Consider the following 15,301-nt stretch of genomic DNA (forward strand, 5'->3'; position numbering starts at 1 on the left):
TATATTAAAAAAACACTGATCCAAGTATGAGGAAAAACCACATGTGAAAAATAGAGAATGCTTAATGCGTTTTCAGCTACATCACCTTCATCAGAGCAAAGTAGAATCAATGGTCTTGACTAATAGGCCAGGCCTATTCATTCTATTTATTTCATTCTACTTTGCTCTGATGAAGGCGGTGTAGACGAAAACGCGTTAAGCATTCTCTATTTTTCACATGTGGTTTTTCCACATTATATATATATATATATATATATATATATATATATATATATATATATATATATATATATATATATATATATATATATATGTATGTATGTATATATGTATATATGTATATATGTATATATATATATATATATAATATTTTGTCATGTGTAAGTACTCGTACATCATTCAACAGACACAATACCTTGTTGACTATCAAAGAAGTAGAACTAAGAGAAGTAGTAAAGTGTACTTTATGAAATAATAATCAATTCCTGCATAATTATGTGTATTTGATTAATTATCATGAAGTGGACAGGTGCAGCAAAAAGCTGAATCAGGCCTAGGTTTACAGCTTCAGGACAATGATCCTTTTGCTTTTTGATTTGTGACATACTATCATTGGCATTGTTAAGTTTAAGATTGTGACAATGTTGAAGTATTGCTAATTCAAATAATATCTTATTCATCTTTCATCAATAAAACCTAAAATATAGTGTTGTGGAAATAACATTTTTTAACATAGTTTGAGCAGATACTTCCACAATGCATTTTTTTCATATAAACAATGTAACTACATACAAGATTGTGGCAGCCCTTATCTGCCAGCCTGTGAGGGACCTGCTCATAGTCTCTCACCAGGCCAGACGTATCCCTATGAATCGTACGATGACGAGTGATGGTCTGGAGGTCGACCAGGTGAAGGTGGGGAGGAGAGATTACTGCTAGTGTTGGAGGCAATGGAGTGACGTGGTGACGTATCTCCACACTCTTGCTGCAATAAAATTTCAGAAATGTCAGAATTATCTTAACAATTCAAATAGTTGTCAGCATTCAGCAGGTTGCAAGTACATGGCCAATTAAAAAAAAAAGTACCTATATTGTCAGAGAAAAGAAAAACCATAAAAAGAGAAACTATGACTTAACATATTGAAATATGAAAGAAATATGAACAGAAAGACGGAAACTTAAATTTTAATTTTCCTTGCCTGCTTTTCATAAAAATCATAATATATAATTACCGTTATTGTCAAATAATGTGTATTTAATTTATTGTTCTATTTTTTCACCCATACTTAAATAGAATAAATATGCACCATTTCCATATGGATCATGTCAAACCACTACAATGCATTCACTATAGTACTTGTGGTAAACAAAAGATTCATGTGCATGTGCTGTATTTTATAAAAACAGATCTAGCACATTACTATGAAGTTAATGTATTTAAACACTATAGCACTCTTCGAACACAACTTGCGTTCAATTTTTTTTCTCTTAAGTCCGAGCATCAGACTCAGCTTGCGTCCGATAAAAAAATATTTATATAAAATTCATTTATTATCCGATCGACTTCGTGATAGTTTCAAAATGAGCACCTTTACCAGGTTGATACCTGGTTGATGGGGTTCTGGGAGTTCTTCTACTCCCCAAGCCCGGCCCGAGGCCAGGCTTGACTTGTGAGAGTTTGGTCCACTAGGCTGTTGCTTGGAGCGGCCCGCAGGCCCACATTCCCACCACAGCCCGGTTGGTCCGGCACTCCTTGGAAGAAACTATCTAGTTTCCTCTTGAAGATGTCCACGGTTGTTCCGGCAATATTTCTTATGCTTGCTGGGAGGATGTTGAACAACCGCGGACCTCTGATGTTTATACAGTGTTCTCTGATTGTGCCTATGGCACCTCTGCTCTTCACTGGTTCTATTCTGCATTTTCTTCCATATCGTTCACTCCAGTACGTTGTTATTTTACTGTGCAGATTTGGTACTTGGCCCTCCAGTATCTTCCAGGTGTATATTATTTGATATCTCTCTTGTCTTCTTTCTAGTGAGTACATTTGGAGGGCTTTGAGACGATCCCAATAATTTAGGTGCTTTATTGCGTGCCGTATATGTTCTCTGTATTCCCTTTATTTCAGCAATCTCTCCTGCTCTGAAGGGGGAAGTGAGTACTGAGCAGTACTCAAGACGGGACAACACAAGTGTCTTGAAGAGTACAACCATTGTGATGGGATCCCTGGATTTGAAAGTTCTCGTAATCCATCCTATCATTTTTCTGGCTTTCGCAATATTTGCTTGGTTATGCTCCTTAAACGTTAGGTCATCAGACATTATTATTCCCAAATCCTTTACATGCTTTTTCCTGCTATGTGTACATTTGATTGTGTTTTGTACTCTGTATTATGTTTAAGGTCCTCATTTTTACCGTACCTGAGTACCTGGAATTTATCACTGTTAAACATCATGTTATTTTCTGATGCCCAGTCGAAAACTTTATTAATATCAGCTTGAAGTTTTTCAGTGTCTTCAGCCGAGATAATTTTCATACTGATTTTTGTGTCATCTGCAAAGGATGATACGAAGCTGTGACTTGTATTTTTGTCTATATCTGATATGAGAATAAGGAAAAGCAGCAGTGCAAGGACTGTACCCTGAGGTACAGAGCTTTTAACTGCACTTGGACTAGATTTTATATGGTTGACCGTTACTCGCTGAGTCCTGTTTGACAGAAAACTGAGTATCCAGCATCCTACTTTACCGGTTATTCCAATTGACTTCATTTTGTGTGCTATCACGCCATGGTCACATTTATCGAAAGCCTTTGCGAAGTCCGTGTATATCACATCAGCATTCTGCTTTTCTTTTAATGCCTCAGTGACTTTGTCGTAGTGCTCAAGTAGCTGTGACAGGCACGATCTTCCCGCTCGAAATCCATGTTGGCCTGGGTTGTGAAGGTCATTGGTCTCCATGAAATTGGTGAGTGCGCACACTTTAACACTTTCGCTCACCCCGCGCGCCACCCCTCAACTGTGCGATATGGGACCCAGGGTGTCACGGGAGCGTGCGTAAATTCTGAAAAGTGTATACTCTCTTCAACTTTGTCACCTTAATTCTCGTCCTACGAGATTAAATTTGGTATCATTGTGTTCGCAATAGAATTCTCTACAGCACTAAATGCATATAAACTCCAAAAGCCCGGCGAATTACCCGCAGCAAACAGAGAAAGTGCGAAAGAGTTACCCAGGAGCGCGCAAACGCAATAAAATGTTTTCACTATTTTCACTCTGGTCACCTCAATTTTTGTCCTAGGTCTTTCATTTTGGGCTCAATGGGTTCGCAATAGAATTCTCTAGAGGAACATTAGCATATAAAATATAAAACCTGGTCACGCTCCAACCGCCGACGAGTTGAAGACGGGCCATGCGTTAGCCGGGAGTGAGCGCTCAGACGCCTTCCAGCTACACTCCCAATTCCCTCCCTTTTCAAGCCTTTCTTTCGCAATTTTCTTCATGAAAGGGCCTTGTTCATGATCACTATCCATCGTGGAGTAAGGGTAGATAGTTTCTAAAGCCGCAGTAAGAAATATAGCCATGGAAAATAGCAGAAATGTTCACACGTTTGAGATGCAAGGGGAGGCGACATTGGTCACAACAGTGGAGCGAAAACAATGGGCCCATGGCATGTGCCAAGCCACCTGAGAGCCACGAGGCTCAACAAAGAAAATGGGAAGACATCGGCGCACATTTTAAAACCAGTCCCCAAAAAATCGGATAAAAACCTGATTTTTGGCGATTATTTAAAGTGGATGACGCAATGCTGCGTCATCCCCGGTATTACCGACAGTAAACGGATGACGCAATGCTGCGTCATGCCCGGGCGAAAGTGTTAATACCAAAGTGAAAGATGTAACACGAAACTTGATGTCAGAACACTTGAATGATTTTAAATACGTTTTTGGTAAATTTTTAAAAATATTTGTTAAAATTGCATTTATTGTGCTGTTATTATGGGACTAGTTTTAAAATGTGGGTCTTTATATTGTGAACAATTTGATACCAAAATGAAAGATGTAACACAAAAATTTGTCAGAACACTAGAAAGATAAAAATAATTTTGGGATGAAGAGTTTTCAAAATTATAATATTTGTTAAAATTCGAGTTATTGCTCTATTACTCTATTATTATGGGAATAGTTTTAAAATACGCGCCTTTATATTGCAAACAATTTGATACCAAAATGAAAAACGTAACACAAAAATTGATGTTATCAAACTGAACAAGTATACACATTAGGCTGCGGTGTGCAAATTGGTGCTCGTTCACGGGTAACTTTAGGCTTTGCTGCGGGAAGTCATGCTGGATTTTTGGACATTATATGCATAAACACCTGCAGGGAATTTAACTGCGCACATAATGATACCAAAACAAAAGACGTAGCACGAGAATTAAGGTGAGAAAACTGAAACGAGTATACACATTTTACGGATTTTGTGCGCTCACGGGTAACTTTTGCCGACTTTAGGCTTTGCTGCAGGGAGTCACCCCGGGCTTTTGGACATTATATGCATATACACCTGTAGGGAATTATATTGCGAACACAATAATACCAAAACGAACAACGTAGCATGAGAATTAGGGTGAGAAAACAAACACGTATACTGTACACATTTCGGTGTCGCCGCGCACTTGCCCGTATGCCGAGAGCATGACCTCTAAGTTGGCGGCGCGCACGCCCGGGGTGCTATAGTGTTAAGCATACAGTGAATCAATTTGCCAATTAATAAATGAGTGAATGTATCAATAAGAACAAATGAACCAAGTAGTAGCGTGTAATCCTAAAAAGCTGGGTAAGCATTTGCTTACCCCATAAAAATTAGTCCCTTCCCAATTAAAAAAGCTTTATTCAGTTAGCATATTATTTAAATCAGTTGTAATTGACATATTGCATTTCTTTTGGTCTCAGATTTTGAAGCGGCATTTGCTACTTGAAAATCTGTCCCTCAAATACAAAACATTCCATTTACAATAACCTTGTTCTGCCCTCTTGCAGAATATTGATATGCTACTGCCGGATTTAAGATGACAACAAATAAACCTGGGTTAATGCCCCTTTTTTTTAAAACCATGTAAATATGGTTTAGATCAATCTAATATGTTATGGAAAGCATTCTAATGCTGGAATGTCCCTCAGTAATATGTTATCATTGTGTATAATTAATATTTACTTGAATTGCATTACCATTTTGGATTAATAAATTAATAATGATATATAATGCTTTTGAATATGTTATTTTTTTTGGAAAGAGATTGTATCATTGTGTGAGGTTATTGTCTTCTGGTCAACATTCAGCACAAGAAATTCATTGATTTTGAGAGATGTAAAAATGCAGGCATCTATTTGGCTTGCTTTATTACCCCCAAAATGACATGCAGTTACAGTGCAAAGTGTTTATTGTTGGGCATGTCTTCTGTTTTAACACTTTCGCGCTTTAGATTAGACATAGGTCATCACCGTTTTTTCTTACGATTCCGCATAACAGACTACGCCTGTAGTCCAGCGAAAAAATATTTCTATAAATTCCATTTTCTAACCGAAATGGATGGGGATACTCTCAGATTTTTCTCCATGAAATTCCCGTTCTCCCTCACCGAACACATGACATCTCGGCCTACCCGGTCATGTGGTCGGCCCATTGTTTTGTTGACACGCCAAGTGCCCACACTGCGCTCCCCTCTCGCGGCAAACGTGACCCGGTGCCCACACTGCGCTCCCCTCTCGCGGCAAACGTGACCCGTTTTACGCATTTATTTCCGTTCCGTTTCCGTTCTCGTGTACCTAAAACCCATTCAATACCTTCAACATGGATGCTGCACCAGGAACAAGCAGTGGAACGCAAAACAAAGGTAGGAAATCTAGAAAAGCAGAAGAGATCGCCATGATTCACGATCTGTATCGTGGGGTCAAGCTCACTCCATCCAAGATTCCCGACGTTGTTGAAGCCTTTTCAGGGTCTTCTGATGATGATTTTGATGCTGACGAACTGGAAAATGATGTGCTTTATGAGGTTTCCACAAGTGATGATGATATTTCGAGTGAGAGTGATGAAGAAGCCCCAGCCCCGCCACGCGGTAACCGCACGTGTCCGGTACCAAAGAGGGCTAGGCTGGGTGATGAGTGGAATCGTAGCAATACTCCTCCCATCGTTGATGACTTTACTGCAAACCCTGGCCTAACAATTCCACTACCTGCTACTCCATTGCAGTTTTTACAACTATTTTTCACTAGAGCAGTGGTTGAATACTTAGCGTATGAAACCAATTTGCATGCAACACACGTCATACATCTCATGGCTGAGTCAGCAAGAAAAACGTGGAAACCAGTGTCGGTGAAAGAAATGGCCCGATATTTGGCCATGTCCATACTGATGGGCATAGTGAAGATGCCTACAATGAGGATGTACTGGCAGACGAATCAGATGTGGCATTGTCAATTCTTCAACTTGTTTATGTCGTCTGCTCGGTTCCAACACATTTCTAAGTTCTTCCACATGTATAACAAAAAAGGCGTTCCAGTGAATAGTAGTGACAGATTGATAAAAGTTAGACCACTAATGGACTATTTTTCAGAAAAATTTGAATCTGTATATATCCCAAAAAACCAGCGTTGAATGTAATGAAACGCCATTTTCTGGGTGAGACCCGGAGGCTCCCCGGAGCTTTACCGGCTGATATGCTAATGTCAGACTTTGGCATCAGTCATGTGTATGGAGTTCTAGGGCCTACCGGGGACCACGAGCCAGAACCTGGCCCCCTCAGAGAGGCAAGGGGAGCAATGGCCTATAGAAACCCCCGTGTGGTTGGAAGCATTCTATGTCTGCCATCGACCGGGTCAAGCATCCAGAAAGGTAAGCATTCCAAAACAAACCCCTATTCTGGTGAAAATTGCTACCTAAGCCGAACTAGTGGATAGAACTCTTCAACAGAAAACAAGGAAACTAGTATGACGTCATACGTCACCGCGCCGCTGTCTGCGCAGCTCCCCCCTCCCCAGGAGGGGGAAGGGGGAGCCCCAGACCTCCCACGCCGGCTATCCACCCACCAGTTCTGAGGCTGGATGTCAAAACACGCGAAAAACGCCGACCGGAGGGAGGGAGGGTTGCCGGGGAGCCTCCGGGTCTCACCCAGAAAATGGCGTTTCATTACATTCAACGCTGGTTTTCTGGGGGGAGCCCCGTCGGCTCCCCGGAGCTAACTACCCACAGAGGAAGGTCAAAGGGACAAAACCGGGAGGCGGACACCACGCACCCCCCAAGGAGGCGAGACAACTGGCAGCAAATGCCAACCCAAGGCGCCACAGCCCCGAAAATCCTGGGAACAACACGAGAACCACGAGCAGCAAGGCCCCTGCACGAACACCAAAAATCCATGCCCGAAAGACTGCAAGGCCATGTCGCCCAGATGGCAGCGAGAGCAGCGAAGCCACGAACGCCACAGTCATGAGGGAAGAACACAGGCAGCTTAGCCGCAAGAACACGGCTGACCACCTGGGACACCATCACCCGCGAACCGGGAAGAACAGAACCGGATCAACGCAAAACGCGCTCCGGACCCAAACGCCGTGGCACGCAAACAACAGCGGAGGGCCGCCACTGAACACACAAACGACACCCCCGGCCCGACCAACGAAGCACCAACAAACCCTGGACCCCTCCAGAATGCAGCAGCCCCACCCCGCGCCAGAAAAGATGGAGACTGCTGCCATCAAACAACCAAAACGCTAAAACCGAAGGAGCAAGAAAACTCAGCGAACCGACCCCCAGAGGCAAAGGCCCAAAGGAAAGAGCCGACGAAAAAACACACCGGAACCGAAGGGGCACTACCAACCGAGGAGAAGACAGAGCACGCTGACCAGAGACCAGGATGGTGCAAGCGGCGCACGAACAGGCCGGAGGTGAAACGACGCACAAGACAGCTGACTAACGGTGCAGAAGCAACACCAAGACCGAAAGCAAGCTGAAGCGGCCCCGCCTGCGCCGCACGAAAAGAGGCGACAGTATGTGGCAAGACGACGGCCCCCAACCCCCACTAGAAAACCAAGCCGAGAGTAAACCAAGCCAACAAGAGTAACCACCTAAGAAGGGACAGGAAAAGGAAGGACCGCCAAAATACCCCATACTGCCGCCAAGAGAAGCACGCAGGTGGGACACCTACCACGAAGCCACCCGACCACCAACCGGAGGCAAGACCACAAGGCAGAACATAAGCAGCCCTGACAAGGCCCCCCCGAGCCCAGGAAAAAGGCGGAGCCGCGAGAAGATCTCGGGCGCGACCACCGAAACCCAGGCGGCACAAGGAGATGGAACGTCTGCCGAACAGAAAAACTCCCCAAAGCATGCAAGCCCGCCAGGAGTTCAGAAACGACGGGTCCGACGCGAGACATCGCATGAACCCCCCCCCCCCCCCCAAAAAAAAAAAAAAACAACCGGCAGGGCAGGAAAACCAAAGAAGGCGGAAGGGTCGCCGCCAGAACAGGACCCGAACCAAGGGGCACGAACAACTGCAATAGACCGAGACAAATAAGCACATCACAGGACACAGGCTGACCAACGCCTAAGAAGACACGCAGAACATCCCTGCTGCAGAGGAGGCAGGAAGAAAGAGCAGAAGCACAAAAAACCCCAGGAGAACAACCAGGGGTGGACAATCAGAGCAGGGACAAAAACCGCACGCAATCCCCAGGCACAAAACGGCCGCAAAGCGCCACTCCACAACCGGACACAGGAACAAGGACACGCCACCGTGAAACACGGTACCAATGCACACGTGCAGCAGCAGCAGCAACTTGTAAATAGCAACTCCCCTCTGCAAAGGCAGAGAACGGAGCAGGCAGACCCCAGACAGGGCCAACGGAGACACTACAAAAACCTTGCAGGCCCAGAAACCTGCACCAGGCGACCGACGGCGGAGAAACCCCGCTCGATACCTGCTGGATGAGGTACTGGGAGCTGTTTTACACCTGAAGCCCGGTCCAAGGCTAGGCCAGACCGGCCAGAGGATGGCCCACCAGGCAGCTGCTAGGAGCAGTCTACCGGCCCACATACCCCCACAACCAGGACGGGCCGGAACTGCCATACGAAAACAGGCCAGTGCGCCCCGGAAATCCACGGACGAACCAGCAAGAAGGCTTATGCTCGCAAGTAGGTCGTGTAACAAGCACAGACCACTGATGGTAATACAGTGTCCCCCAAAAGTGCCAATAGCACCACTGCACTCCACTGGTACTATCCCGCAAGTTCCACCAGATAGGCGGGACCCAAGAGCCAGAGCTCAAATCCTGCAAGCACAGCCAGGAGCCTCACCAGGTGAGTACAGAACCAACCCTACAACCCCCACACCTCACAACATTAAAAAGGGAGGGTCCCCTGAATGACACCAGCATGGGTTGGACATGCACATGAGGGGGGACAGGAAGGGGTGATAAGGGACAGTCACTGGTGTGCGAACGGTCTCAGTCGTACAAAATATACCTAAATAAAGACAGGTATAGAAACACCGCCGCATCCAGCGCCCAGCCAAAAGACGCCAGACTGCAGTAACTCACCTGGCGAATGGTGGCACGAACTTGACACGACTCAACCGTGCCCAGAAGAACTTGAGAGCACCGCCAGGTGAAGACGCCAGAGCCGGACCCTGCCGGACCCGCAGGAGAACAGGGAGAGGCGAAGGAGGCGGTCCACACCCATGACAGGGAAAACCGCGGTGTCCTCCCCACAACAGGGAACCAGGACACCCCCGGCGCGAAGGGGCACATACCGCAGCCAGGGAGAAGAACGAGAGGCGAAGCACTGTAGCAAAAAAGGGCGCAAAACCCCAGCACTGAAACACCGCCCAGACCAAAACAAACTCCACGGCGCATGCGCATAACACGCTGGCCGAACCGCACACCCTCCCTGCGGGAAGGCGCCAGCCAGGACTACTGCACGAGAAAAAGAAGCCAAAAGAGGAAGCAGGAACAAGAAAACCGGCCAAAGAAGCAAAGAGCCCCAAAAGGAATCCAACCGGGCGACAAGCAGCCCAACCGGGCGACAAGCAGCCCAACCGGGCGACAAGTAGCCCAACCGGGCGACAAGTAGCCCAACCGGGCGACAAGTAGCCCAACAGGGCGACAAGTAGCCCAACAGGGCGACAAGGAGCCCAACAGGGCGACAAGGAGCCCAACAGGGCGACAAGTAGCCCAACAGGGCGACAAGTAGCCCAACAGGGCGACAAGTAGCCCAACAGGGCGACAAGTAGCCCAACAGGGCGACAAGTAGCCCAACAGGGCGACAAGTAGCCCAACAGGGCGACAAGTACGAGGAGCCGACAGACGTTCCAATAATGCGGGAAGTAGCGAAAAACCTTCCCGTACCCTCGAGAACACAGAAGCCAACACTAGTCCCGAAGGCACACGAAGGCGCAGGCGCACCCGAGATCAGAAGTCACGCAGAACCCCACCGAACGGGGAAACATGACAAAAACCCCGTCCCAAAAAGGGGGGATGAGGAAACATCCACCCACAGGACGGAACCAACCGACTCAAAGGCCAAGGAACCGAGCCCGGGGAGGGGCCGACGTCCAACAGCACGTACGGCGAGTGGGGAGGAAAGACCCCACTCCGCGTAACCACAAGCCCCACCTAGAGGGGGATAAAAACCCCCACGGGGTCTAACGGGGCCAAGGCCCCCCCCAAGTCAGCCCCTCCCCAGCCCCGGGAACCTACACGACAGGCCCCGGGGCCGAGCCGTGCCCCCAAAGCCCCGGCCGTACCAGAAAACCGGGGCAGCCGTGAAAACACTAAGGAAGGGAGCCCACTGGCAGACTCATACAACACGGCTGGAGGAACAGGCCCAAATGCCCCCGTCACTACCCCGGAAGGGGAATTCCCCGAGACTGCCCGAGTCTCAACACCACCAAAAACCCCGCCCCGAACCTACAGACCGTAAGGAACCGGATGCAGGCAGGGTGAACCAGGGGAAAAGACAAGGGGGCGTGGATGGAACCGAAGCAGCCAACACCCCCAAGTCCCAAAACGAACTACAACGGGGCAGCCCCGGGGCTCCCGGGGAGGAAACCACGAGAACGTTGCCACCACCAAGGCTCAAGTGCAACGCCCCTGCTGCCCGCACCCGCTGTGTTAGCACAACTGGGTAACCGAGCCACAACGAGCAACCAAACTCGCAGGACTCCGGGTCGAAGGTGTCACCGACCCCACAGGCAGCAGACGGAGGCAAAACAGAGAGTCACCCAGAGACAAAAGGTGAGAGCAACCCTCAAACTCGCTGGAAGCGAGGGGGGGGCTCTGGGGTCACATCCATCGGACCTGCGCGCTCCCAGGGGTTTCCCAGGGTCCCGAGCGTTTACTTTAAGAGGACTCGCGCTCAGGTAGTCCCAGGCAGGGTACTGCTAACCGGCACCCAAAGCTACCAAACAACTTTCTAAGAGCTGAACCCCCGGGACGTGTACACTCACGGGGACCTAGCAGGGGGCACCACCAGAAAATACTCAGAACACAAGGGACACAAGGGGCAAGAACGAAGGCAGACCCCCCCACCAGGTAAATAAACAAAAGAAAAAGAAAACCCCGCAAGAGGACAGCGTACCCAAGCGGAACAGAGCCGGCCGCTATGATTGGTAAAGACAAGCTGCACAGTACCCCGCGCCCCACCAGTGCAAACACTGCCCCTTACTCTAAGGCGAACAAGGGAGACAGAACCCCCGAGCACACAAAGAGCGGCCGAAAACCAAGCAGTAAACGGCCAAGCAGGGGCAGGACCCAAGGAACTTGTGGAAGGTGGCCCCAAGCCCCAAGGGCAGTACTTACAGGGCACCTAGGGAAGGGAACCCTAGGCGCATGCAGCCCGAGTACTGAAGAATCACTCCCGGCTCACGCACCACCTAGAAAACAGACACCACACTCTAGGTACAGTGCTGAAACAACCACTGGAGCCGGAGCACATAACCATTGCCTATAGCATCAGCCGAAGAACTGGTGGGTGGATAGCCGGCGTGGGAGGTCTGGGGCTCCCCCTTCCCCCTCCTGGGGAGGGGGGAGCTGCGCAGACAGCGGCGCGGTGACGTATGACGTCATACTAGTTTCCTTGTTTTCTGTTGAAGAGTTCTATCCACTAGTTCGGCTTAGGTAGCAATTTTCACCAGAATAGGGGTTTGTTTTGGAATGCTTACCTTTCTGGATGCTTGACCCGGTCGATGGCAGACATAGAATGCTTCCAACCACACGGGGGTTTCTATAGGCCATTGCTCCCCTTGCCTCTCTGAGGGGGCCAGGTTCTGGCTCGTGGTCCCCGGTAGGCCCTAGAACTCCATACACATGACTGATGCCAAAGTCTGACATTAGCATATCAGCCGGTAAAGCTCCGGGGAGCCGACGGGGCTCCCCCCAGAAAAAGAATTGAGTCTCGATGAGGGTACAATGGCATGGCGCGGCCGCCTCTCTTTCAAGGTCTACAATCCCAACAAGCCTGATAAATATGGTGTAAAATTTTATATGTTGGCCGAAGGAAAATCAGGCTACATATATAAATTTGATGTGTATTGTGGAATTGGAAAAACGACAGTGGAAACCGTGATGGGGTTGATGGCGCCCCTAGTCAACAAGGGTTATCATTTGTATATGGATAACTACTATAACTCGGTAAACCTAACAGAACAATTACGTGAAGTGGGTGTTTACACATGTGGCACACTTAGACTCCAACGTGGCGCCCCCAAGGATCTGCAACAAGTGGTAAAGGGTAAAATGGCAACCGACACGACCGTATACATGCGTAAGGATAACACCTTTGTTATAGTATGGAAGGACAAGCGCCCCGTCTCTGTCATCACCAATATCCACAATGCCGACACTACTCAAGCACAGCGCAGGAAACGCGTTCGTAAACGTGACGGGAGAACTGGAGTAGAAATTGTGAAAATGAACAAACCAAAGGCCATAGTGGATTACAATAAGTTCATGAAAGGTGTTGATCATTTTGATCAAATGGTCAAATATTATGAGTTTGCAAGAAAAACCCACAAATGGACCAAGAAGATCACTTTCTATTTTCTGCAAATGGCCATGCACAATGCATACTCATTGTATAACCACTACTCAACAGACACAAAAAAACTAACACTATTAGAGTCTCACGCAGTAGGAATAAAAGCCTTATTGGCGTGGAACAGCGAGGAATGGCCAACAACAACAAGCATACCACATGTTCCCGACATAGATGCCAGCGCAGCTCCTCCTGCTGACGCGGCAGTTTCAACACCCGGGCCATCTGGTGTGAGGCGTCCTCTGTTCACCTCAACACCTCAAGCCCACTCATCAACCACAAATTCTGAAATGGACATTGAGGACATAGAACCACTTGATGTTTCTGATTTCATCGAAGATTCTACTACAAGTTTGGTGGTTCCTGTAGAAGACAATATTCCTCCAGTGCATCCAAGAAATAGAAGAATTATAGATTCAGAACAACGTCTCAACTACAAGTTGACGCATGAACTCGTGCACTTGGCTAAAAAGAGAAGATGCCGTGTTTGTTTCAAGTCTGGCATAAGGAGGGACGTGAGATATGGATGTAAAACTTGTGATGTGGTACTGTGCCCTGCGCCTTGCTACACAAGGTACCACCGAAGAAAGATATTTTGGGTGGAGAAAAAATAACCACCGCCAACAGCTTCACTCACCTAAGAAACATCAGATGAGCAACTTCAGGATCAGAAGCCTGAAGATGGTGGAGTGAAGAAAAAATGCTCAACTGTTGATCTTCAATCAACATAGACAGGGTAAGTACACCTATTTGGAATTTTTTATCATCTATAAGAAGTTATATTATATACGTTTTGTAGAGAATTTATTTGCGAATTTTTTGGTACCAGAATGAATATTATATCACATAAACTTCTATGAGTAAAAAAAAAAAAACACAAAGTATGTTTGGGGGTGTGGCGGGCGTGTGGCAGTGGGTTCCCTTTAGCCGTTGATATATCCAACACGTGGGAAATATTTGTATGTGTTATGTATATGTCTGTGTAGGGAATTTTACTGCGATCACTGTCATACAAATTATAAAATGTTTCAACAAGTATAAACATGACAAACATCAAACGAACGAAAACAATGCGTGTGTTTCTGCCGCGAACGCATACTGAGCGACGTGGTTCTATATTTGGCGCTTCTCTTACACATGCTTTGTACAATTGTTATACATTTCATCTTATAGAAAATTTTATTGCGAACACATTGGTATAAAAAAGAAATACGTACATAGAAAAGTAGGGTCAGGAAACATATAAATGTATAAACTTTCCAAGCATGATTTCCCCCGTGTTTTCGCGGCTAACTACTCTCCACTTCACACACTCTTGCGGGTGGGCAATTACCTATATTAAACATTCATATGCATATGTCCGTGTAGAGAATTTTATTGCAATTCCAATGATACCAAAATTAGTGATGTAGGACAACTGTAGGCTTCGCAACCATTAAGAGAGTGGAAACATTTTGTTGCTGTTTGGCGCTCTCGGCGAGTGATCTGCATAGTTTTTTATTTGGTGTTGATACTCCTTATGCTTGGGCGGCATTTTATAGGTATGCTCTTATAGACAATTTCATTGCGAACACAGTGATACCAAATTTAAATACGTGCGCCTTCAATTATTGTCAGGACAGTCAAAAGAGTGTACACTTTTTCGGTCTTACCGCGTAGGCGCGCGAAGCGCCGAAAGCATCTGGGGTATTGTTTTTTTTTTGAGCGCCGAGAGCGCGAAAGTGTTAAAAGATAAAAATGTATGGAATACTTAAGGATATAAAGATTTGTCCAATACACAGAATTATTGCATGACCTTCAGAGCAAGCCAGAATTTAACAGCACAGTTATGCATCATTTTGCTTGTAAGACAAAAAGAATTCAATTGAACTGTTTAAGATGTTTGGTTAAAATATTTTGTTACTACAGTACTTATTTTGTTAAACGAGTTAATCAATTTGTAGTAACATTCATACACTTTATCAAAGATTTTAAGTGGCATTTACTTATCCTAGCATTGTTTTCATGACATCACCATAATCATGGAATTAAGTAATTATCAAAAGAAGGCACCAAGCCGGGAAAGCTATGTAGCACCATCAAATGTGCAGGATATTCACAAGGCACTAAATATCACTAAGGATGCCAGTACGAGAACAAAAGCACATAAGGTAAACGATATCAAAGGCATTCAATTCACCAAGATTTATATTGTGTCGAGGGACAGATGACCGTGAGGGA

The 15,301-nt window shown here is 46.5% G+C and overlaps 1 protein-coding gene across 4 annotated transcripts in view; it reads right to left on the minus strand.

Annotated features, from left to right (window-relative positions):
• Positions 1–482: 482 nt before the first annotated feature.
• Positions 483–15,301, minus strand: part of gek (serine/threonine-protein kinase gek) — a 494,332-nt gene continuing 479,513 nt past the window's right edge. For 2 of the 4 annotated variants that reach the window (XM_069304649.1, XM_069304648.1), the window contains exon 35: positions 483–985. In XM_069304649.1, coding sequence (XP_069160750.1) covers positions 866–985 — 120 coding nt within the window. In that variant the 3' untranslated portion in view covers positions 483–865. The remainder of the gene's footprint in view (positions 986–15,301) is intronic. The other 2 variants (XM_069304646.1, XM_069304647.1) reach the window with 1 other exon arrangement.

The sequence above is a fragment of the Procambarus clarkii genome, chromosome 52 (assembly GCF_040958095.1).
Source record: "Procambarus clarkii isolate CNS0578487 chromosome 52, FALCON_Pclarkii_2.0, whole genome shotgun sequence".
Classification (NCBI taxonomy): Eukaryota; Metazoa; Arthropoda; class Malacostraca; order Decapoda; family Cambaridae; genus Procambarus; species Procambarus clarkii.